The following is a 21,293-nucleotide window of genomic DNA, read 5'->3' on the forward strand; positions in this document are numbered from 1 at the left end:
GGACATAGCCGGGGTCGGTTTCCACAGGCACATAGCCAAACCTGGTGCCTAGCAATCGCGATGCCAGGCAGAGCCAACCGCAGCCCGACGCAGCACAGTTGTCAACAGCCGCACTACTTGTCATGCCGCTACGCATGCTCTGCCAGCCCCACCGCGGACCGCTACCTAGACACCAGCCGGCTCCTCAGCCTGCGCGCTTGCGCCGCTTCTTGGGCGGCGCTGCGCTCTCCTCCTCCACGTGGCCTTTCCCGCCCCCTCCGCTACCAGGATGCGCGCACGCGCCGCCGCCGCTGCCGCCGCCGCCGCCGCCGCCGCCGCCGCCGCCGCCAGTCTGCAGTGATGCAGGTCGCTTGTGCCCGTTCATCACGACCTGAAAAGACCATCCCCACAGAGCGTCACACTGCACGGCACCGCCCTGCAGACATGTTCCTTCCCTTGATGGGATCTCTGAAACAAATGGTCACCCGGTGAGGGGAACAACATGAACGTCTAAGTACCGTCTTTGGGGCTCCTTTGCCACCTCGAAACCCCGTTTAAACCTAGCGTGCCCTCGCGGCAATCAAAAGGGGGCACCCGGAGTATACAGACTGCGACGCGAAGGCTTGCTTGCGCACTGGGCAAACACCGTGTCAACCCTCTCCCTTCCTTCACGACACACACCAAACACCACACATCGGAATGTGCTGAGATTATCGTAAGCTGCACGGACGGCATCGTGCCTTCTCTAATACGCAATTGCAGTTCATCTTCGTTATCGATCAGTACTATGCTGGAATAAATGCTGGCTAAATCTCAATGCGTGCACCTCCACAATGGTAAGGTCATATGCACCTGTCATCTGTGTGCATAAGGTCTGTGTGTAAAGTCATGGAATACATACCAGTACATCTACCACCGTGTGGCGTGCCGGGCTTGGCCATCGTGTCACGTGTGTGCGTGTCATGCCGCCTCATGCCGCTTCATGCAGTTATGAAAGTGCATCACTCCAAATTTTAATGTGTGCGCTCGCTCCATACCCGGTAATGTGTGCGCTCGCTCCTACCCGATGCTTGTGGTGCAGTCCCCACATACGTTCACTCATCAGTTTGGTTCTCGACTTCTCGTAGCACCCACGCAAATGAACACATGATTATGTACGCGCAAAGCCCTAGCCCCAGCCCCGTGCGTGCAAGTTTGCAAGACGAGCCGTTTAAGCTATTTGCCTTTCCCAGCCGCTTCCCGTGCTTGCTAATACGTGCCACCCTTATTCCCTTCCATCTTAAGGCGGACAAACACAGTATAGACAAACTTGCCGCGCAGCCGCCGCAGCCGCTTGAAACTTAGAAACATTAGTGAATACCAGCATTAGAACAGCGGCATGCTTGCGTGTAACCGCTTGGGGTATCCCCCCCCGGTACTGGGCGGGCCACAGCCACCACGTGCGCCGCTAGCTGGCGCCGCGGCATGTGTGGACACGAGAACCCCCTCGCCTGATGAAGTGCTGCTGCGCACAGTGGCTGTAGCAGGCGCATCGCCCTCAACAGCAGCACCACCCCCTGCATGAACTGGGGCTATACCAACCCTCGCAGCAACGTCAGCAGTACTGACAGGAGCCGCAGTAGCAGGGGCATGACCGGCGGTTGCAGTCTGGTTCGTTAATACCGCTGCTGGTCCTGGCGGCGGCTGGTCTACGGCTACCCTTGCTTTGGGCCACCGCCGCCATAGCCTGCTTCCCAGGGCAATGGCCACCACCGCCATACCCACAGCGGCAATGGACGCCAGGACGGACAACACGACCCAATACTTGCGGGCGGCCACCTCGTCCCGCCATGCAGCAGCAGCCTCCGCAGCTGCAGCTGTTGCCGTACGATTTGCTGAAACAAAGCCATCCAGGCTTTGGACGCCGCCGCGGCGGCTGCTGGTGTTGTTGAGAATAGCGAGGGCGCCCTCGACACCTGCTGTCCGTACACCCAGCACACGCATGGCACGTGGCAGCAGTTGTGAGTTTATGCATCTTACTGTTACTATGCATGCAGAGGTTACTAGCTACTCCAGGCCAGGCCAGCAGGCGTACGCAACATGTATGGAACTAACCAGCTGCTGCTGTGCTCACCTCCAGTACGCGTGTCCCCGACGGCCTCTGGATCCGGCCCTGCTCCACTGTGCTGCTGCTCCTCGGGAAAGGTCAGTGGCGTCGAGCCCTCGCCCGCTGCCGTGTTGCTCCCACCACTGTTCCCGCGAAGTGCCGCTGCTGCCGCCGCCGCCGCAGCCAGCGAAGCGGCGCCGGTGCGTGCCGCAGGGGTTCCAGTACCGCTTGCGGAGGAAGCGTAAGGGGAGGGGGGCGGCAGCGCCGGGGCCCAGGGAAAGGTTGTGATGAGGCCCACTGACGTGGCAGTGCACGCTGCCACCGTGTCCTGCTGCGCCGCCGCCGCCGTGTCCTGCTGCGCCGCCGCCACCGGCGCCGCCGTGGTGCCAGCGGCAGCAGGAGGTGACGGCTGCATCAGCGCCGCCATGGCGGTGGCATTGAAGAGGCGGGTGGCGGCCGCCACTGACACACCCCCACGCAGCACCACAAGCCTCACACGCAGAGAGGGCACGGCACCACTCGCGTCCGCGCCGCCGGCCGGGCCACTACTACTGCTGGTGCCGTCGGCTCCACTACTGCGGCTGGCGGTACTGCTGCCGCTACGAAGGCACACCCGGAAGACGGTGGAGGTATCCGAAGGAATTCGCCCGGGCGGCCAGAAGACTGCGTGCGTGCGTTTGGTCCATGAACAGAGATCTTATTTCAAGGGGCGGGCAACACAAGAACACTAGGAAAGAACTACAATGCATGCAGTGTCACGGTGTGTGCGCGTGTAATCCGCCGTACACACCTGCGTGCTGTACCGCAGTTGTTGTCGTTACCGAAGGCGCCCAAACGCTGCCCCGAACTGTATTACGTAGGTCTGATGAAATGCTAAATTCTAGGCCGTTGCCTCGCCATTCCACCGCCAGAGCAAAGTTGACGGCCGTTGTTTGCCATGTGTGCTGGCTGTCGCTGTTACTGCCGCTGTTGCCGCTGCCGCCTCTCGACCCCACTACTGCGGGCGGCGGTGGCGTGCTGCTGTATGCAAGTTGCCATTCCGCTCGGAGCACCAGTGGAGCTGCGATGGGGATAGAAGTGACGGTTGCTGGTGCTGGCGGCGACGGCGCGGGGCCCTGACCGATTAGCTCCCTGCTACTGCCGCCACTACTGGTACTGGTACTGCCGCTTCCACCTTGCCTTAAAGATGTCTGCGCAGCTAGATCCGCTCGTGAATTGTTGAGTCCGAGACAGGGCCTGGTCCAAGAAAGGGCCACAGCAGGGGGAACGAGCATGCCGTATCGCCGAGTGTGCGTGTTCGTGCGGGCGGGATGATGCGTGTCATCATGTGACCATGGGTGTACGGTATGCCTACCTGCTGCTGGAACCCACACGCACAGGCATATGCACACCGTGACGCGTGGGACTAAACCTGGTCAAGGCACCCCGTTTGAAGCGAGTCGGGCACATGGGCGCTAGCAAGGTCACCCAGGTCCAAGTCTGGTGGTGTGGACGACCGCTGGCCAGTGCCGGCATTGCGCCAGTTCCGATTTTAGCGTGTGTCATCCTTAGACTCCACTACGCTTCCTAGGTACAGCATACGCGCATAAATATGGAAGTACAAGCCACAGCTATCTTGCGGGCTAAAGCGAGACAGCTGTAACCGACCCCACAGCGCGCGTGTGTGTGGACGTGAGTGGAGATGAATATGGCAGAAACTAATTCGCGCATTATTAAACCTTACACAACATGGACGACAAGCACCAACTGCTGCCCCGCGAACGCTTCAACAGAATTGATTAAATGTTGCCGTTGAATATTCTATCACGTACTTATTCATTCAATTAATTCAGGCGCGCCAGAGTGCGACGTCTTGGCGAAATTGCTCACCAGCTTGGGCCCTCGGCGCCATGAAGCAGTCGTGCCCCATGCACTTCTGCCACTGCAACGATCAAGTACATGAATGCTGAACTGAGTAATGCAAGCTGGGGCGCGGACGTGCCAAGTCGCGCGTGCAAAAGCCGCAAGCCGAAGCCCGAGCGACCCCGCCATTCCTCGCTGCTATGCTTCTCCAACATCAAGACTACTACAACTATGTCAACAGCCGGGTCACGCAGGTGGCACGACGACTAGTGGCTGCGTGGTTGTTGGGTGTGGACTTCTATCCTGGACCGCCGTGTGGGTGACTGGCTGCGTCTGGCTGGCAATACTTCGCTAGTGCATGCATGCAGTATGTAATTACGGCGCACAGACTTTTCGGCCCAACTTATCACGCGATGTTATGTTATCGGTTCATTCGCGAGCCGCCCGAACAGGCACCGGTGAAACCGGTCAGCCCTTCCACGCGGGTTCTCGCCATTCGGTTACCACGGCCACGACATGCGCGGCCTGCGCGCCCCGCCCCAGTTCCCAGCAGCCAAAAATGCCTCGGTTACGCAACATCGCTGCCGCTGTGAGCGCCAACATACAGATATGCGTCCCACGTGCATGTATGCGTGTTCGCGTCAAGAGGGGAAACGCACACGTCAGCTCCCATCCTCCCCACACATACAATCACACTTGGCAGATTGGCACGCCGAAAACGCTGGAATACTGGCATGTCGTAGCCCGCTAACCCGCGACACAGCAGTTGCCCTCACTTAAATATACACGTCACCTAGGTACGGCTCACATAATAATTAATCTTGTGCTGCCGATGCACGCATGCTGGCATACGACATCGGTGCACTGACGGTCGGTTATAGCCCCCCAGATCGTCATGACAGACATGCATGATGAGGAGCCCTTAGGAAACTATAAAAGGAACCCTGAGGAACTGACTATCTAGTATCTACCGACCACAGCGGAACTCACCCGCCCTTTCCCAAGGCTCCTCCATGCCTCCACCCCCTGAACCCGACACACACATACCTTCCTCCTTGCAGCCCATTTGTGTGGATCCTGCGTACGTGAAGCCCTTGCCCCCCATCCAGCAGCTTCCCATCCCGGCCTCCCGTCATCCTGCCGCGGCCGCGGCCGCCGCCGCCACTGCTCCGGCAGCTGCTGCCGCTCCTGCCGAACCGCTCCACGCCCCCGGCGCCGCCGCCACGGGCGTGAGCATCTTGAGCACCCAGCTTATGGCGAGCGGAAGTGTGATCAGGCTCGCCAGGTACTGCCAGAACAGCAGCACAGCCACCTCGTCCTCAGCGTTATTGAAGATGCTGTGTGTGAACAGTGTGAAACAGATCGAGGGATGGGGTTTACGTTTCCGCGCCTCACAAATAGATTCCGAACGCCAGGGAGAGTGTAGCCACCCATGCAATACGGTCCCACTTCCCAGTGGCTGACTAGATTCCCTTGCTTCCTCCCCCTTCCCTTCCCGCCCCTTCCCGCCCCTTCCCTCCCGCGTCTTTCATTTGCATTCAATGTGGGGCAACCGTTTCCGTCACACAACCAGTCGTTCCGCGGGTCCAGACCCACTTCCCTTTCCGTTATCCAATCCTCTCTTCCCCTTGCTTGCCCCTCATCGGCTCAGGAGCCACGCCTGCTCCCCACCCCGCCCTGCCTGCTCCCCACCCTGCCCTGCCTGCTCCCCACCCTGCCCTGCCTGCTCCCCACCCTGCCCTGCCTGCTCCCCACCCCGCCCTGCCTGCTCCCCACCCTGCCCTGCCTGCTCCCCACCCTGCCCTGCCTGCTCCCCACCCCGCCCTGCCTGCTCCCCACCCTGCCCTGCCTGCTCCCCACCCCGCCCTGCCTGCTCCCCACCCTGCCCTGCCTGCTCCCCACCCTGCCCTGCCTGCTCCCCACCCTGCCCTGCCTGCTCCCCACCCCGCCCTGCCTGCTCCCCACCCTGCCCTGCCTGCTCCCCACCCCGCCCTGCCTGCTCCCCACCCTGCCCTGCCTGCTCCCCACCCTGCCCTGCCTGCTCCCCACCCCGCCCTGCCTGCTCCCCACCCTGCCCTGCCTGCTCCCCACCCCGCCCTGCCTGCTCCCCACCCCGCCCTGCCTGCTCCCCACCCTGCCCTGCCTGCTCCCCACCCTGCCCTGCCTGCTCCCCACCCTGCCCTGCCTGCTCCCCACCCTGCCCTGCCTGCTCCCCACCCCGCCCTGCCTGCTCCCCACCCTGCCCTGCCTGCTCCCCACCCTGCCCTGCCTGCTCCCCACCCCCACCTGGCCATGGAGTGCACCATTACGGCGGTGGGTGTGGTGTGCATCACCAGCATCACCAGCAGAGACAGCGGGTCGCAGCCGGGAAGCAGGCCTGTGGGAAGGCACGGCAGTTTAAAAGTCGCGACGAGGCAAGAGCGCGAGGAGGCGATGGAGGAGAGAGGCGCAGAGGGATGCGGTGGAGATACGGAGATGTGTGCGTGCCGGGCCGCGTGTGCCACACGGCGAGGGCACTTGCCTGTTGCTGTTGCTGCCAACGCCATTTGTGATAGGTGCGGACGTCAGAATCAGGCACACACACACACACACACACACACACACACACACACACACACACACACACACACACACACACACACACACACACACACACACATACCACCCAATGACCCAGCCATTTCGATACTAACCCGTTCAGCCACTTCGCCCGGCCTGCCCCTCCAGCCTGCGCATACCTGCCCCTCAACCGCCACGCACACGTGCTCGTGCGCTCCTGTCCCCCTCAAATTCTGACTTATTCACTCCGTTCTTCATGAACGGCTCACCCCACCCCTGCACCTCACCGCACGCTCTCACACCTCCTGATAGCTCCCGCACGCCGCATGAGTGTGATTGTGTGATGGCTCCCGCAATTTACAACCCAAATCCAACCCACAAGCCCAGCCCGCCACTCACCCGCGCTCCAAGCCCCCCACAGCAGCGCCCCGCACACCAGCGGCACCGCCAGGAGGCGTGTGACCACCGCCGCCACCACCGCCGCTGCGGGCAGCCGGCCCGCCGCCACGCCCGGCCCGCGGCCCAGGTTGGCTCCCAGCACCAGCAGCAGCGCGGGGATGCACACGGCCCCCAGCGACTCCACCACCTCCCCCACCAGGACCAGACTGCCACCCGATGCATACAGCGCGTCCTGTGTGGTTGTGGGCGCGCGTGGGGGTATGCGTGTGACTTGCAAGCAAGCGGCTGTGCGTGCATTCTAATGCGCAAGGGAGGAGGATGCATGCGTGTGGGTGTATGTACGGCAGGAAGGAAGGCAGGGCGAGCCACCGTGATTGCCCCTCTCCTCCCTCGACTCCATCCACCTCACCCTCACGACAGGCACACTCGCCACCAGCACCGCCGCCAGGCTAGCGACTGTGGGCGGCGTAAGCATTCCCGACAGCACAGTCCGCCACAGCGGTTGCTGCTGCGGCTGGCTGCTGCCGCTGTCTTTCCCGCCAGTGCTGCTACTGCCGCCGCCTGCACTGCTGCTAGCTCCGTCAGCGGCAGCGGCAGTTGCTGATGCCGGCGGCTGTAGCTGCGGCGGCTTGTAGAGGAAGATGTAGGCGAGCGGGAACTGAATGAGAGTGGCTATGAAGTTGCTGAGTGCCACATACCTGCCAAGAAACGAGTCAACAAGGCAAGAGTCCAGCCGGTCTGAGATGTCAATAGTGCGTCTGTGCAGTTGCATGTGAGGATTGCGCTGTACGCACGCTGACACATACAGCGGCCAGCAGGGCAGGCGAGACGCAGCCGCTAGAGACGCACGTGCCGCACCTCAGGGCCAGCTCGGTAGCGAGGGTGGCGCCCAGGGCCGCGGCGAACGGCAGGGCGGTGTCAGCGGCCTGAGGCAAGAACAGGGGCAGGCAGTTTAGCATGCGTTGTGTACACACACAGCTCGCCGGCGCGCTCTTCCGCCTCGCACTTGATCTGGCTCGTCCACAGGACACCCGGCGCCGGCCGCAGCCACCACAGCATCTGGCCCTTGCGAGCCCCAGCAGCACCGTGCGACTGGGCAGGCGACATGGACCAGCCAGCGCGACGTACACGAATCCTACACCCGCTGCTTCCCCTGCACGGCCTCGCGGCCTCGTCCCCACACCCGCACCCGAACCCGAACCCGCACCCGAACCCGAACCCGCACCCGCACCCGCACCCACCAGCGATGCGCAGAGGATGAAGGGCATGTTGCCCACGTTGCCCACCCCGCAGGCCAGCACCAGGTGCGGCTGCAGCCGGGCCGGCACACCCAGCAGCCGCGCCGCCGCCAGCCCCAGAAGCAGACCCACCACGTGACTGTGAGCGGTTGTGAGAGATGTCACAAGGGACGAAAGCACGTTGTGTGCGTTAAAGCCATAATGGAAAACGAAGCGGGCGCGCCTGCCGTTCCTTTCAGGCTTTGCAGGAGTGTGTTTGACGGCTCTGCCCCGTCTCCCACCCAGCCTCCCACCCTCACATAAATTGCACCCTTTTTCCTCTCATGGGATGGCGGGAACATCCCCTCATTGCATTGCATTCGGTTTGGTTTGGGCTGGAATGTACAACCCCTTCCCCCCCGCTCGTTCCCCATCGCGCCCCCACCTGAACACCATGTTCCATGACACCACCCACAGCCTCGCCACCTCCGCCAGCCCCACGCCCGTGGCCAGCTTGCTGAACAGCAGGCAGGGCGTGAAGATGTGCAGCGTCAGGGTGGAGATCACCCGCCGCCCGTCAGCCGTGAGCAGGCCCTGCAAGTGTGGGAGGTGGATGGGTGGGGTCACGGGTGGGGCAGTGCGGGTGAGGCGGCCAGGGGCGGGCGATCGCGTTGGCGGGCAGGGCGACGCACCAGGCGGGATGCGTCGCGGAGGTGTAGGCGCGATGGGAAAGCGTTTACCCACTGGTCAGTCAGCGCCTCCGATGCGTTGCTGCGACCTTCCCGGCAGATATGGCACCATCTCTTGCCTCGTCATCCTCAATCCAGTACTACACCCATGCCCCTCCAGCTCCCCCGGGCTCTCTCACCTGCCCACCCCGCCCGCCCCACCTGCCGAGACGCCCAAGCGCCCACAGCGCAGAACAGTGCCAGCTTGGCCACTGGCTGCGCCGCCGCCACCACCAGTTGCGACAGCGATGCCGCGCCGCCGGGGACCCCCGCAGCCGTTGGCGTCGCAGTCGCCGTTGCGAGCGAGGCCGCCGCCAGCGCCACGGGCGCGCCGCCTGCTGGCAACGCTCTAAGCGTGTGACACGCCCGCCTTGCAGACACGGAAAGCGATGTGTAGCCAGTGGCTTTGGTAACAGCAGTGTCAGCTGCGCCTGCTGCTGCGAAGGCAGAGGCCGCTGTTGTGCTCTGTGGGCGCCGCCGCCACCCGCCCCATGCCGCGGCTCTGCTGCAGCGGTGCTGGGTGCAAGCGCAGGGGCTGGATTGCGGGGGACCGGCTAGAACAACAAGCCCCGGACTTCGTAGTTGCCTCATGCGTGTCCCGGTAAACGGCGGGTGCACGTCGCGACAGCGCCACGCCAGGTCTTCAGAACCGGGGGCCCTACTTGGGGCAAGGCCGCTGCTGCGCCGCACCAAAGACATAACCGTTTTGTATTCTATTGCCACTCGGGCCGGCTTAGCACCCAGTTCCGCAAACGGCAAAGTATCCGCCTTTGACGAGAGAAGTGCTCAAGCACGCACATTTTGTTTCCAGTGCGGTCCACGCATAGAAGGAACTCTTAGCGCACATGCATTCTATACATCATAAGCATTGAAGAAGCTATAGTAGCATCATAGCAACCCAGTGTACTAATCGATATGCTGATCAATAACCCTGACAAAGCAGCCCGAATTTGCGATTTCGCAGCTTGGAAGTGAGCAGCTTCGCTACGTGGCATCGCTTGTCTGACTCTGACGACCCCTTCGCTTCGCCCCCGAACACCCAATCCCTTCCTATTTCGCCATTCCCCTCCTCCAACCCTCTGATATCACTTGCCCCTCATATGCATTCATTGCGGGCAGGTCATTGCGTGCTGTGTGGTGCGATGGTTTCAGGAAAAGGCAAGGCGGGGCAAGGCCGCCTGCGGGCATGCCTGAGGGGAGAGGGGCAAGCCGGGGTACTGCACAGCTGTAGGGGTTTTAGGACAAAGGCCCAGTGTAACCTATTGCTTTTGCCTTCAATGGCATGAAGGGGCGGGCATCCGGGCATGGCCACAAGGGGCTCGGGCGGGGCGGGCGTGTCGGGGCGTCCGAGGGCTGGCCATTCTCGTTCCTACCCCGCGCTGGGGTAGTTATGTGTAAACATTTGCATGGGACATTTGCCGCATTTTGTTAAGGAGCGCTCAGTGCGAAGGAATGTTCGGCTCGCTGTGGGCCAGTCATACACGCTTGCATTGGCAAGCTCTTGATGGTCCCAACGCAACACAAGACGCGTTACCTTCTACAGCCTTTGAAGTTTCTTATTTCGCTCACTTTATAGATAGCGCTGTAGGTGGCACTAGCAAGTGGAACGTGTGACAGGCAACTTTTGCTGTTTGTCAACAACTTTCCGCGGGCTTGAGCTTATACTGGTGTTAAGCCCATTCGCGTGATACAACACTCTTGATAAGAGCGAATGGGGGAGGCAAGCGGTGGCGCGAAAGGCCCCGCCAAAGGCCATGATGCGGAGTCTGCTGTTGGAGTGGAGATGGAGTACAAGCCTAAGCTCGGCGAGACTTGGCGATACCCGCAGCCGCGCTGGTGGTCCAGGTGCGCGGGCCGTTTTATGACCATGACGCCAGATGGCCGCACAGTTGACGCCACTTCTCGTTGCACGTTGGTCGGCGTCGGCAAGTACCAGGCTAGAGTTTCCCTGATAGCCGTGGTCGTCCAATGTTTCTTCTTGTTTGGGTTGTATGGAGCTGGCCTTGCGTCCCGCGCCATAGTGACGAGTTGCCTACACACAGCCACGCACCCGCACCCCACCCCACGGCCGGCTTCGCCCAGCCTCGACAGCCTCTTCCCGCTGTCAGCTGTGGAACATACGATCAGTGTCATGGGATGTCTCGCAGCCCGCTTACCTGAGCCCTGGGACTCTGAAACAGGTCGTTGGCGGTGAAGTGTCGAACCGCAGCGGCGCGCCACGTCTCCCCCGCCGTCTCTGCAGCCCAGCTGCCCACCTGAACCGTGAAGCTCACCTGCACCCACGCCGCGCCAGTAACCCATGACGCCTGTGACGCAACGCACAGGATTCTGTTCCTGGACACGGACTCGCTCATCTGGCTGGGCTACCGCACCCGCCTGGAGCCGGAGCACATGTACGCCGACCCCGGCGTGTCCACACAACTGCTCATCAACAACCTGGACAGCTCCTGGCAGGAGCAGCTCAAGCTGCCCAAGCCCGACCTGAAGCGGGCGCTGCTGCGCGGGAACGTGGGCGGGCTGGTCATCACAGGCATCCTGTACGGCGTGGCGCAGGCGTGCTCGCTTGCTGGGCCGCTGCTGCTGCGGCGCATTGTGCAGGGGCTGCAGTGCCAGAGCATCCTGCGCAAGATGCCGGCGGAGGTGGCGGCGGCATCGGGCATGACCTGCGAGCCCACCAGCAAGCTCTACTTGTGAGTCATGCGTGTGCCCGGGAGCCAAGTGCCGGACGGTCCACATTGCTCTAGGCCACACCTTAGGTGAAACGGAATATCCGCCAGTCCACTTTCATAGATGGCAAGCACATTGGTACGGTGGCAGCAGCCTCCTCCCCGGCTCCCCAGGAGCTGAACCCCTTTCATTCCCCCTCCTCGCCTGCCTACCGGCTACCGTATGCTGTCCTTCCCCTTGCCGCGTGCAGCTACATCATCGGCCTGTTCCTGGCGCCCGCCATCCAGTCGCTGTGCGAGAACCAGCAGCAGTACCTGCTGTACCGGCTGGGCACCCGCATGCGTAACGCGCTCATGGCTGCAATCTACCGCAAGTGCCTGCGCCTGAGCAACGCGGCGATCCAGGTGCGCCGTGTGCCGCAGTGCGTGTGGGGTTGCAAGGATGTTTGGAAAAGCGGTACAGGATGCACTGAAGACTGCAGACGAAGTCGTTGCCATGAGCGGCCGTCCGGGGTGGGGAGTGTGCACAAGGAGGACACAGCAGGGGCCGTCAACGGAGTCTTTCAGCAAGGAAAGACGAGCTGCGACACGATGGCCTTGGGGACAGCTGGCCAGGGACAACTGCTTTAATGCTGTTCTTGCTCCTTCCTTCTAAAAGTGCGCCGCTCATGTTGCATTGGCGGGGTGCATCCGCATCTGTCCCGGCAGGCGGAGAGCACGGGCAAAGTGGTGACGCTGATGAGTAACGACGCACAGAAGCTGCAGGACGCAATGTTCGCCATCCACGCCATGTGGGGCAGCCCCTGCTACAGTGAGTCGGGCGCAGCGGCGCGGCGCGCCTGGGGCTGCAGTTTGGGCGGAAGGGGCATTGGCGGGGTGGGGGGGATAAGCCGATGCGTTGGCTGTGGGCCGCAATGCCGGGCCGTAAAGCGGCGCCTGCCGCAGCGAGTTAGCGCTCCTTGCTCCATTCACTCCGTTCACTTGAGACCGCGTGCAAACTTCGATATACTCACTTGCATTGTTTGCCGCGTGCAGTCGTCGCCGTGCTGGTCCTGCTGTGGTTTGAGGTGGGCTGGGCCACGTTTGTGGGCCTGGGCGTTATGCTGGTGATGGTGCCGCTCACCGGCAAGCTGGCCATGAAGCTGGGCATGCTGCGCCGCGAGCTGATCGGCTGGACGGACAAGCGCGTGGGCCGCATGAACGAACTCATCAACGGCATCCAGGTGTGTGCGGGAGGGGATTTCAGGCGCTGTGCAGCGGAGAGGAGGGCGGCAGGGCAAGGTGGCTCGTTGGGATTGGCGGTGCCGCTGCCCTGAATGGCGGACGCAGGCCGGGTGGTCGGCAGAAGCGCGTGTCAGACAAGGCCGGCATAACCCATGCATCTGTATGAACACAGATGATCAAGTTTTATGCCTGGGAGGAGAGCTTCCGTGCTGCTGTGATGGCGGCGCGTAACCAGGAGGCACGGATCCTGCGCCGCACCGCGCTGTGGCAGGTGGGTGTTTGGGGGGTTTTTTGGCTGGAGGAGGGTTTCAGCAGTCGGCAGGGCGGCAAGCAGTTCGGGGCCTCGGGCACGCAGCTGCGCTGTGCAGCAGCCGCGCTGGGTTCCCGCGACGCGCCGAAGGCGGAATGGTTATGCCCAAGCGAAGTCAAACAAAAGTAGATCAACACAACAACACACGTTATGTGTCATGTGCACAGGGCTTCTTCGGCCTGCTGCTGTTCTACGGCCCCGTGGCTGTAGCACTGTTCGTGTTCGGCAGCTACAGCCTGGCGGGCCAGGCGCTCTCGCCCGCGCACGCCTACACCGCCCTCGCGCTGTTCTCGCTGCTGCGCTTCCCCATGTCCTTCCTGCCCATGGTGCGTGCGTGTACGGCGGGCTGTGAAGGCAGAGGCAGGTTTAGGGGGTTATGTTGCTTTGGATATGACTCTAGGGCTTGCGCGTGCGTTGCCAGTGCCAGCTGCTTACACCTGCTGCACTTCGTCTCGCATGCTCCTGTTTTTGTTTATGCGCAGCTTGTGACCATGGTCGTGAACGCGCTGGTGGCGATCAAGCGTATCGGCGACTTCCTCACGAGGCAGGAGGCGGCGCTGGAGCCGGTGCGTGGGAGGAGCACTGGTTCGGGTGGGGGCCGTGGGGGAGGGCTGCGGCGCACTGGCATAGCGGCACTGCACAGTGCCTGGGATGTAGCTGTGTCGATGCCATTGATACGAGAAGGCTGGTCCAGTTTTGGTTTGTCCAGGTGGCTGGGGGCTGCGGCTGACGCCCTCGCACCGCCTGACCTGCCCCTTTGCAGTGGAATATGGAGACCACGCCGGTGGGTGTGGTGCGCATCAAGGACGGCTGCTTCTCTTGGGACACGGCTGCCAATGCCGGTCAGGACACGGCTGGCAAGGAGGCCCAGCAGCAGCAGAAGGAGCAGCCGACCGCCGCAACAGCCGCCGCAACCGCGAACCCGCTTGCCGACGGAAAGGCGGCGCAGGCGGCGCCCGCTGACGGCAAGCCCCACACCGACGCTAGCAGCGCCGCCTCTTCTGAGGGCAATGCCTCTGCCGACGTGGCCGCCGCCGTCACCACTGCCGCGCCCGATGCCAAGCCCGCGTCAGACACGCGCATGACGCTCACTGACATCAACCTGGAGGCCAGGCCGGGCACCCTCACCATGATTGTGGGCGGCGTGGGCTGCGGCAAGTCCAGCCTGCTGAGCTCGCTGATTGGCCACATCAGTCGGCTGTCGGGCAGCGTGGAGGTGGGCGGCCGCATCGCCTACGTGGCGCAGTCGGCCTGGATCATGAACGCCACGTTGCAGGTAGCTAGGAGGGGCGGCGGCAGTGGGGGAGGGCGTGGGGGAGGGCGTGGAGGGGCACAGTCAGGTGGCCACGGCCTGCTGGACATGGGGGTTGTTTCACTGCAAGCATTGCCTGTTTACTTTGTTTCGAAGTCTGCAGCAGTCAGCGCAGCAGTCAGTACAGCAGAGGGTGGGGTCTGGGACATGGATCAGCTGACGCGTCCACGGTGTGCCCCACGCGCCTGCAGGAGAACGTGCTGATGGGCAACCCCATGGATGCCGAGCGCTACCGCGCGGCCCTGGAGGCGGCGCAGCTAGGGCCCGACCTGGCCATCCTGCCCAACGGCGACCTGACGGAGATCGGCGACCGCGGCATCACACTGTCGGGCGGCCAGAAGCAGCGCGTGTCCATCGCCCGCGCCATGTGAGCGCGTGCTGGGATCCCGCCTGGTGGTCGGGCTGGCTGTCTGACATTGTGCTTGCTGACCGCCTCGCTACTCCCAGCTCCCAACGCCCAAAGCTGCCCTGCCCCCGCAATCCAGACACACTGCTGGAATTTGTGCTTTGTGTCCCCCTTCACTTCGTAAATAATCATAAATGTAACACCCCCCGTTTCATGCGCATGTGTGCCCGCAGCTACGACAACGCTGACGTGTACCTGCTGGATGACCCGCTGAGTGCGGTGGACTCGCACGTGGGCCGCGCGCTGTTCGAGCAAGTCATCCGCGGCCCCGTGCTGCGCTCCAAGACGGTGCTGCTGGTCACCAACGCGCTGCAGTACCTGCCGCAGTCCGACCACGTGGTGTGGCTGGAGGGCGGCCACATCCGCGCGGAGGGCACCTTCAGCCAGCTGCAGGAGCAGGGTGCGTGGGGCGTCGTGGGGCTGTGCCCACATAGGGCTGTGGGACCAGGCGCAGAGTCTATTGCTGCTGCCGCTTGGGCTCAACCCTGCTACGTGGGCGTGGTTGCGATCGGTGTGTCTTGTCTGCAATATGCTCAGGCCGTTGTCCTGTACCGTATTCACCAAGCTGTTGCGCCCTGCACAGGCCTGAACATTGCGGAGCTGGTGCACCATGCGGAGGACGAGGAGGAGGCGAAGAAGGAGAAGGAGGACGAGGAGGCCGCCAACCGCAAGGACCCGGCCAAGGCCGCCGCGGCTGCGACCAAGGACGCCAAGACCGCGGCCGACAAGGTGGCTGCGGGCAAGGCGATGGACAACAAGGTGACGCTGACGCGCCAGGCCACTGACGCCAACCGCAACCTGACGGGCATCGAGGTCCGCGAGTCGGGCTCCATCAGCGCGTCCGTCATCAAGCTCTACTTCTTTGTGAGTCGTTCGCGGCGTGATGTTGTGTGGTGTGGATGGTGTGTGGCAATGTGACTGTGCTGGGTGGGTATTTGTGTTTGGACTTGTGAGACAAGCGCCGTCCGTGTTCCTTGCTGGGCCGTGTGAGTGCATGACTGCGGAGTTGAGGAGATGCTGGTGTACGTGCGTGTCAGGAGGAGATGGGTACCGACCCTGCACCCTTGCGCCTGTATATCTCTGCCCCCGCCGTCAACTCATCACTTGATCATCCGTGTAACCCTGAATGCTGCAGGCGGGTGGAGGCTGGATCTACATGATTCCGCTGGTGTTCTTGTTCGCGCTGGAGCAGGTGAGCTCCGGGCTGGAGACGGGAGGGGGCAAGGGCCGGCGGGAGCTTTTGGGGCGGCCTGCGCCGCAGCGGGGTTGGGCACCGCCCATACCACACCGTGTGCCCGCCACCATGTCCCGTAGTGTTCTTGCTGAGGCAGTGGACGATCAGCTGGATGGGGCGGGTCTGCTACACCAGGTTCTGTGATGCCCATTCACGCTGTTGCCTTCTGTCAGCTGAACACTGAGGTCGCCCTGTCGATCTGTTGCGGTCCTGCCACCACAGGGCTCTCGCGTTTACACGGACACGTGGGTGGGCAACTGGTTCGGCGACAAGTACGGCGAGACGCTGGGTTTCTACCTGGGCATCTACTTCATGCTGGGTGTGGTGTACGGCCTCGCGACCTTCCTGCGCTCCACAACCTTCCTGTTCTTCTGCGTGGTAAGTACCCTGCCCCGCTGATATAGCTAAGATATGCACTCTATGCTGTACTTTATTGTTGTGCTGTGATGTTGTTCGACCTCGCTGTTGCACGTTTACCTTTCTGACGGTTCCTACCTTCCTCGACTTCGCTGTCGCGCAGCGCTCCGCCGTGTCGGTCCACAACCAGCTGCTGGACCACATCCTGGCGCTGCCCAAGTCCTTCTTCGACACCAACCCGTCGGGTAGGCACCAGAGCAGGGCTTTCTTTGGTTACGTTGGACAGCCTCTAGCTGCTGTGGGCCCTGTAGCTCGTTTGCAGGCCGCTGCTGATATCACCCGCGCGCCCCAACGGTCCTCCTGCTGCAGGCCGCATCCTGAACCGCTTCAGTCGTGACACTGACATCATGGACGCAACCCTGCCCGCGTCGCTCATCCAGTTCGTTGGCGCCGTCATGACGTACATGTAGGTTCGCAAGAGGGGGCAGCACCGGAGACTCGGCAGCCGCTTCACACGCGCAGACCAGCACGCGGCCGCTCCTCTTGCACTCGGCAAACCTGTTTCGCACCGCACTCACCGCCTGACCCTCAACTCGTGCCTGTGCAGCTCGATTCTCATCGTGATCGCCATCGCGACCAAGTGGTTTGCCATCGCACTGCCGCCGCTCACTATCATCTACTTCTTCATTCAGCGCTACTACATTCCCTCGGCGCGTGAGCTTCAGCGCATCGAGTCCGTGAGCCGCTCGCCCATTTACTCGCGATTCGCCGAGGCCCTGGCCGGTGTGGCCACCATCCGGGCTTACCGCGCCGAGTCCCACTTCACCGCTGCCAGCGATGTGCTGATGGAGCGCAACGCACACGCCTTCGTGACCCAGAAGCTGGCTGCAGGCTGGCTGGCGTGCCGCCTGGACATGCTCGGCCTGACGGTGCTGACGCTGTGTGGTGAGTACGGCTCGAAATGGTCTGGTGCAATCCGTATCTCTACATATCTCTACATACCTCTACGTCCTTGTATGCGGGCAGTTTCGCCGGTATTGTTCTCCCATTGTGAATGCCGCTTGACCGTGTGCTGCCTTGCCCATGTTGTGACACACACACACACACACACACAGGCGCCCTGGTGATTCAGGGCGGCATTGACCCTGGCATGGCCGGCCTGGCGCTGGTGTATGCGCTGGACCTGACCCGCTTCCTCAAGCACGGCACCAACATGGCCTCCAAGTCCGAGGCGGACTTCAACTCGGTGGAGCGCATCGCGCAGGTGAGGGGGCTGCGCTTTTACGACCTGGATACAGCACGGTGACGCGTTGGTGCTGATTACTGACTAGGGTGAAGGTTGTCGGTGGGTCCATGCCGTCGCTTGTGTGCGAGGAATGACTTGCACGCCCCGCTGTTAACCCTTGGTCTGCTGGTTGCCGGCGCAGTATCTGGAGCCGGAGCAGGAGGCGCGGCCCGACACGCCGCCCGAGGTGGCAGCCACGTTGCCGGCGGAGTGGCCCGAGCACGGCCAGATTGTGGTGCAGGACCTGCAGCTGCGGTACCGGCCCGAGATGCCGCTGGTGCTGCGCGGCATTAGCTTCACGGTGGAGGCCAGCGAGAAGGTGCGGAGCAGGTGGCCAGGCGGCCGTGCGTCGCGCCAGTGTGCAGCCAGCTATACACAGCACATGTTGCAGTTGCGTCCTATCCTAGTCTGGTGTGAAGCCCTTGACAGCGTCTTGGGTACGGTGGTTTTTTAACACACGGCTTATGTTTGCTTCTGCGTGCCTGCAGGTTGGCCTGGTGGGCCGCACCGGCAGCGGCAAGTCCAGCCTGCTGCTGGCGCTGTTCCGCATGGTGGAGCCTGCCGGCGGCCGCATCCTCATCGACGGCGTGGACATCTGCACGCTGGGCCTTCGCCACCTGCGCAGCCGCATGTCCATCATCCCGCAGGATCCCTTCATGTTCAACGGCACCGTGCGCCACAACCTGGACCCCTTCGACACCGCCCAGGACCACGAGCTCTGGCAGGTGAGGCGCATGTGTGGGTGGGTGGATGAGTGTGTGTGTGTGTGTGTGTGTGTGCGCGCGCGACACCTGCACGTTGTTGCCGTGGGCAGCTGCACAGATGCTGCAAGGCCCTGTCAATACGCTGAAGCCTGAAGGTAGCTTGTTGAAACTGGATCGTGCATTGTCATTAAAACCCGAAACCGTTTTTACGCAACAACAGGCCATCGACGCGGTGGGCCTGCGCTCTGCCATCTATGCGCTGGGCGTGGAGAAGAAGGCGGAGGAGGGCAAGGCCGGTCCGGGCGGTCCCGGCGGCCCCGGGGGCCGCAAGCCGCCGTCCCGGCGCCCCAGCAAGAAGCAGATTGCTGCGGAGGAGGCTCATGCCGCGCAGGAGGCTGCGGCTGCCAAGGAGGTGGCGGAGCGCAAGGCGTCCAGCGGCGGCGATGTGGTGGTGGACGTGGAGGCTCAGAAGAAGCGCGCGCTGGACGCCAAGGTGGTCGACGGCGGCGCCAACTTCTCACTGGGGCAGCGCCAGCTGTTCTGCCTGGCCCGCGCCATGCTTCGCAAGTGAGTCAAGCGGAGCGCACATAGCGCGAGGCGGGCAAGGCGGGTGTGGAGTGCCTGGGGTATCGTTGGTACGAAGGTTCTGCTGGGTGCGCCCTGCTTTGCGAGCGGCACGGAGCGTACGTGTGTCTGCCGGCGTTGCAACCATGTCCGTGGCTGTCCCCCCCCCCGCAGGTCTCGCATCCTGATGCTGGACGAGGCGACCGCCAGTGTGGACGTGGACACCGACAGCCAGATCCAGGGCGCACTGCGGCTGCAGTTCGGCGAGTGCACCTGCCTCACCATCGCGCACCGCCTCAACACCATCATGTGGGTGCCGGTCAATACAGCAGCACCAGACCAGTAGCTTATTACTTTGTAGCTCATTTTCGCGTGACTCGCTGGAATTATCTGCATGGAAGTCGCTCGTTGCTAACCGTGAAGTGGCTATGTTTATTCCACCATTGCAGGGATGCGGACCGTGTGGTGGTGCTGGACGCGGGCAAGGTGGTGGAGAACGGCGAGCCCGCGGCGCTCCTGGCCAAGGAGGAGGTGAGCCCACACTTCATGTTCCCGTCCTTTGTTATCATCAAGAACGCTGGGCCCTGGCTCTTTCTGGCACACTCGCGACCACCATGGGGCCTAGCATGACGCATGCCCGCTAACTCTTGCGACAACTCACGCCATCTTCACTTGCATCCACCCAACACACACACACACACACACACACACAACCGCAGGGCGTGTTCACGGGTATGGTGGACCAGACCGGCCGCGCGTCGTCGCGCTACCTGAAGAACATGGCGCGCACCGCCTCCGCCGTGCGCGCCGAGGTGGCGGCCTCGGGCTCCCCCAAGGCACACGCCGTGGAGCGCATCCGCTCGCTGTTCCACACCAACGCCTCCTTCGCGGCGCGCAGCGGGCCGTCCGGCGTGCCCTACGTGCCCTCCAAGGTGTGCTCGTGCACCTGCCTGGCCGTACGCTTTTTCGTGCTTGTCTGAAACGTCTCGCGATCTTTGTACAGCGTGCGCGTTGACAGCATGTGTGCGCGCCTGTCGCCCGGGCTCCTTTGCCTGACAACACGCCTGCCCGCGCCCACGTGCAGAGCCGGCTGGCGGACATGGTTCCCGAGGGCGATGTGGTGGGGGCTGGCAGTGGCGCCGCCACGCCGCAGCGCATGGCCACCTCGGAGCTGCAGGTAGGCGTGTTTGAGGGCGTGTAGGCTTGGGTGGGTGTACATGCTGCAGCTGTAGGTGTGGCTGTGGTTGTGGCGTGTCACGTTGCTGCGCAGCCTTCGCAACGCTGCCCGAGGGTACTCGCCCGCTGTGGGTGTGTGCGTGAGGCGTGCGCCAAGGTTGGTCATCATGCTCATTGTGTCTCTCTCATGTTGCACATGCAGGTGGCTGACCAGGACGCCAAGAGCACCAGCGCCAAGGAGTAGACTTTTATTTGCTTCATGCGCGCGCATAGCGTCCGGGGATGCGTGCGTAAGGGACCGTGGGGTCGATGTGACACGGTAGATGACAAGTGTTCCCCGGTCACGGGAAAAGGGGCTGAGCCCCTCCACAGTCTGGGGCCAATGACACACGGTAGATGAAAATTTAATGCATTTCTCCGGCTCCATTAGTAGAATCCGTGAGCGGGATTGTGTGAAGAAGAGAGGGCGGTTGAGTGTGGGCTCCGCCGCCACAGTTTTGATGGCTGTAGGATGGCATTCTTTCGCAAAGTATCCGCGAGTCGGGTCGGCGCGATCCGGGGTTGTTGTGAGGCAGATGAGTGGAGGGAGAGATGGGGGTCACTAGGGTTGGCATATTCTGTGGTTTCCTGGTGTGGATGGGTTTCAAGAGCGACAGGTTTGAGGAGGGCAGATACTGCGAGTGTCGGCGCAAAGCCCACGACTGCCTGGAGAATGACGTTTCGGCTTCTTGCCTTTTCATCCGCTGTTCGAGTTGCCGCTTTCGCTGTATGTGTTGGTGTCCGGTGGTGTGTGTCGTGTTGCATTGTCGTGCCGCAATGTCGGTTCCGAGTTTCGACGTGGATGAGTGCACTAGGTAAGCAGACGTGTAAACGGCCAAGCCCGACGTGAAGCACGCGAGCCGTGCACGCGAGCCGTGCACATTCGGGCCCCTCTTCTGCTTTGCTTCGCCTTGTTCTTGCCCCTGCTTGTCACACTGTCGCCCGGCCATTGTTTTGCTGCACGCCGTTGCATTACGCTAGTGCTCGTCTACACAGCTCATCCGTGGACGCCGGTCGACTGCCTGCAGGTGCGCATCGGCTATGCCATCCGCGCGGTGTGGCGTCGCATTGAGTCTGTGTGGTGCTATCGCCTTGGCCGGGCGCCCGGAGCGTGAGGAATGCGCGTCAGCAAAACATCGACACAACCTGCCAGCTACCGTCGGTACAGTAACAGCGCGCGAACGACGCACCAATGCCTTGTCCCTT

General features: G+C 62.6%; 3 protein-coding genes across 5 annotated transcripts; 1 reads left to right on the forward strand and 2 right to left on the reverse strand.

Annotated features, from left to right (window-relative positions):
* Positions 1–2: 2 nt before the first annotated feature.
* CHLRE_13g564812v5 (uncharacterized protein) lies at positions 3–3,618 on the reverse strand. 3 transcript variants are annotated; one of them, XM_043069242.1, is made up of 5 exons: positions 3,245–3,618; positions 2,963–3,125; positions 2,856–2,862; positions 2,093–2,728; positions 3–1,934 (listed from the first exon to the last, which is right to left on the reverse strand). In XM_043069242.1, exons 4-5 carry the CDS (start codon positions 2,490–2,492, stop codon positions 1,345–1,347), a joined length of 990 nt encoding a protein of 329 aa, XP_042917218.1. In that variant the 5' UTR covers positions 2,493–2,728; positions 2,856–2,862; positions 2,963–3,125; positions 3,245–3,618; the 3' UTR covers positions 3–1,344. The 3 variants fall into 3 exon arrangements, with proteins under 3 accessions (XP_042917218.1, XP_042917216.1, XP_042917217.1); XM_043069243.1 differs by having other exon boundaries at positions 3,245–3,328; XM_043069241.1 differs by having other exon boundaries at positions 3–1,937; positions 3,245–3,328.
* On the reverse strand, positions 3,393–9,768 carry CHLRE_13g564850v5 (uncharacterized protein). The gene is made up of 8 exons (XM_043069244.1): positions 8,973–9,768; positions 8,528–8,676; positions 8,107–8,242; positions 7,724–7,791; positions 7,275–7,563; positions 6,866–7,097; positions 6,194–6,284; positions 3,393–5,244 (listed from the first exon to the last, which is right to left on the reverse strand). The coding sequence occupies exons 1-8, from the start codon at positions 9,399–9,401 to the stop codon at positions 5,040–5,042; spliced, it is 1,599 nt and encodes a 532-aa protein (XP_042917219.1). The 5' UTR covers positions 9,402–9,768; the 3' UTR covers positions 3,393–5,039.
* A 500-nt stretch (positions 9,769–10,268) lies between these two features.
* Positions 10,269–20,930, forward strand: CHLRE_13g564900v5 (uncharacterized protein). Its single transcript, XM_043069245.1, has 26 exons — positions 10,269–10,655; positions 11,135–11,500; positions 11,728–11,881; positions 12,185–12,287; positions 12,512–12,699; positions 12,873–12,971; positions 13,178–13,336; positions 13,493–13,576; positions 13,774–14,286; positions 14,514–14,689; positions 14,902–15,128; positions 15,312–15,592; positions 15,864–15,920; positions 16,185–16,340; positions 16,483–16,564; positions 16,689–16,785; positions 16,927–17,264; positions 17,435–17,583; positions 17,747–17,923; positions 18,093–18,329; positions 18,529–18,875; positions 19,047–19,181; positions 19,322–19,403; positions 19,592–19,804; positions 19,957–20,049; positions 20,251–20,930. The coding sequence occupies exons 1-26, from the start codon at positions 10,522–10,524 to the stop codon at positions 20,290–20,292; spliced, it is 4,689 nt and encodes a 1,562-aa protein (XP_042917220.1). The 5' UTR covers positions 10,269–10,521; the 3' UTR covers positions 20,293–20,930.
* The last annotated feature ends 363 nt before the right edge of the window (positions 20,931–21,293 follow it).

This window comes from Chlamydomonas reinhardtii, chromosome 13 (genome assembly GCF_000002595.2).
Source record: "Chlamydomonas reinhardtii strain CC-503 cw92 mt+ chromosome 13, whole genome shotgun sequence".
NCBI lineage: Eukaryota > Viridiplantae > Chlorophyta > Chlorophyceae > Chlamydomonadales > Chlamydomonadaceae > Chlamydomonas > Chlamydomonas reinhardtii.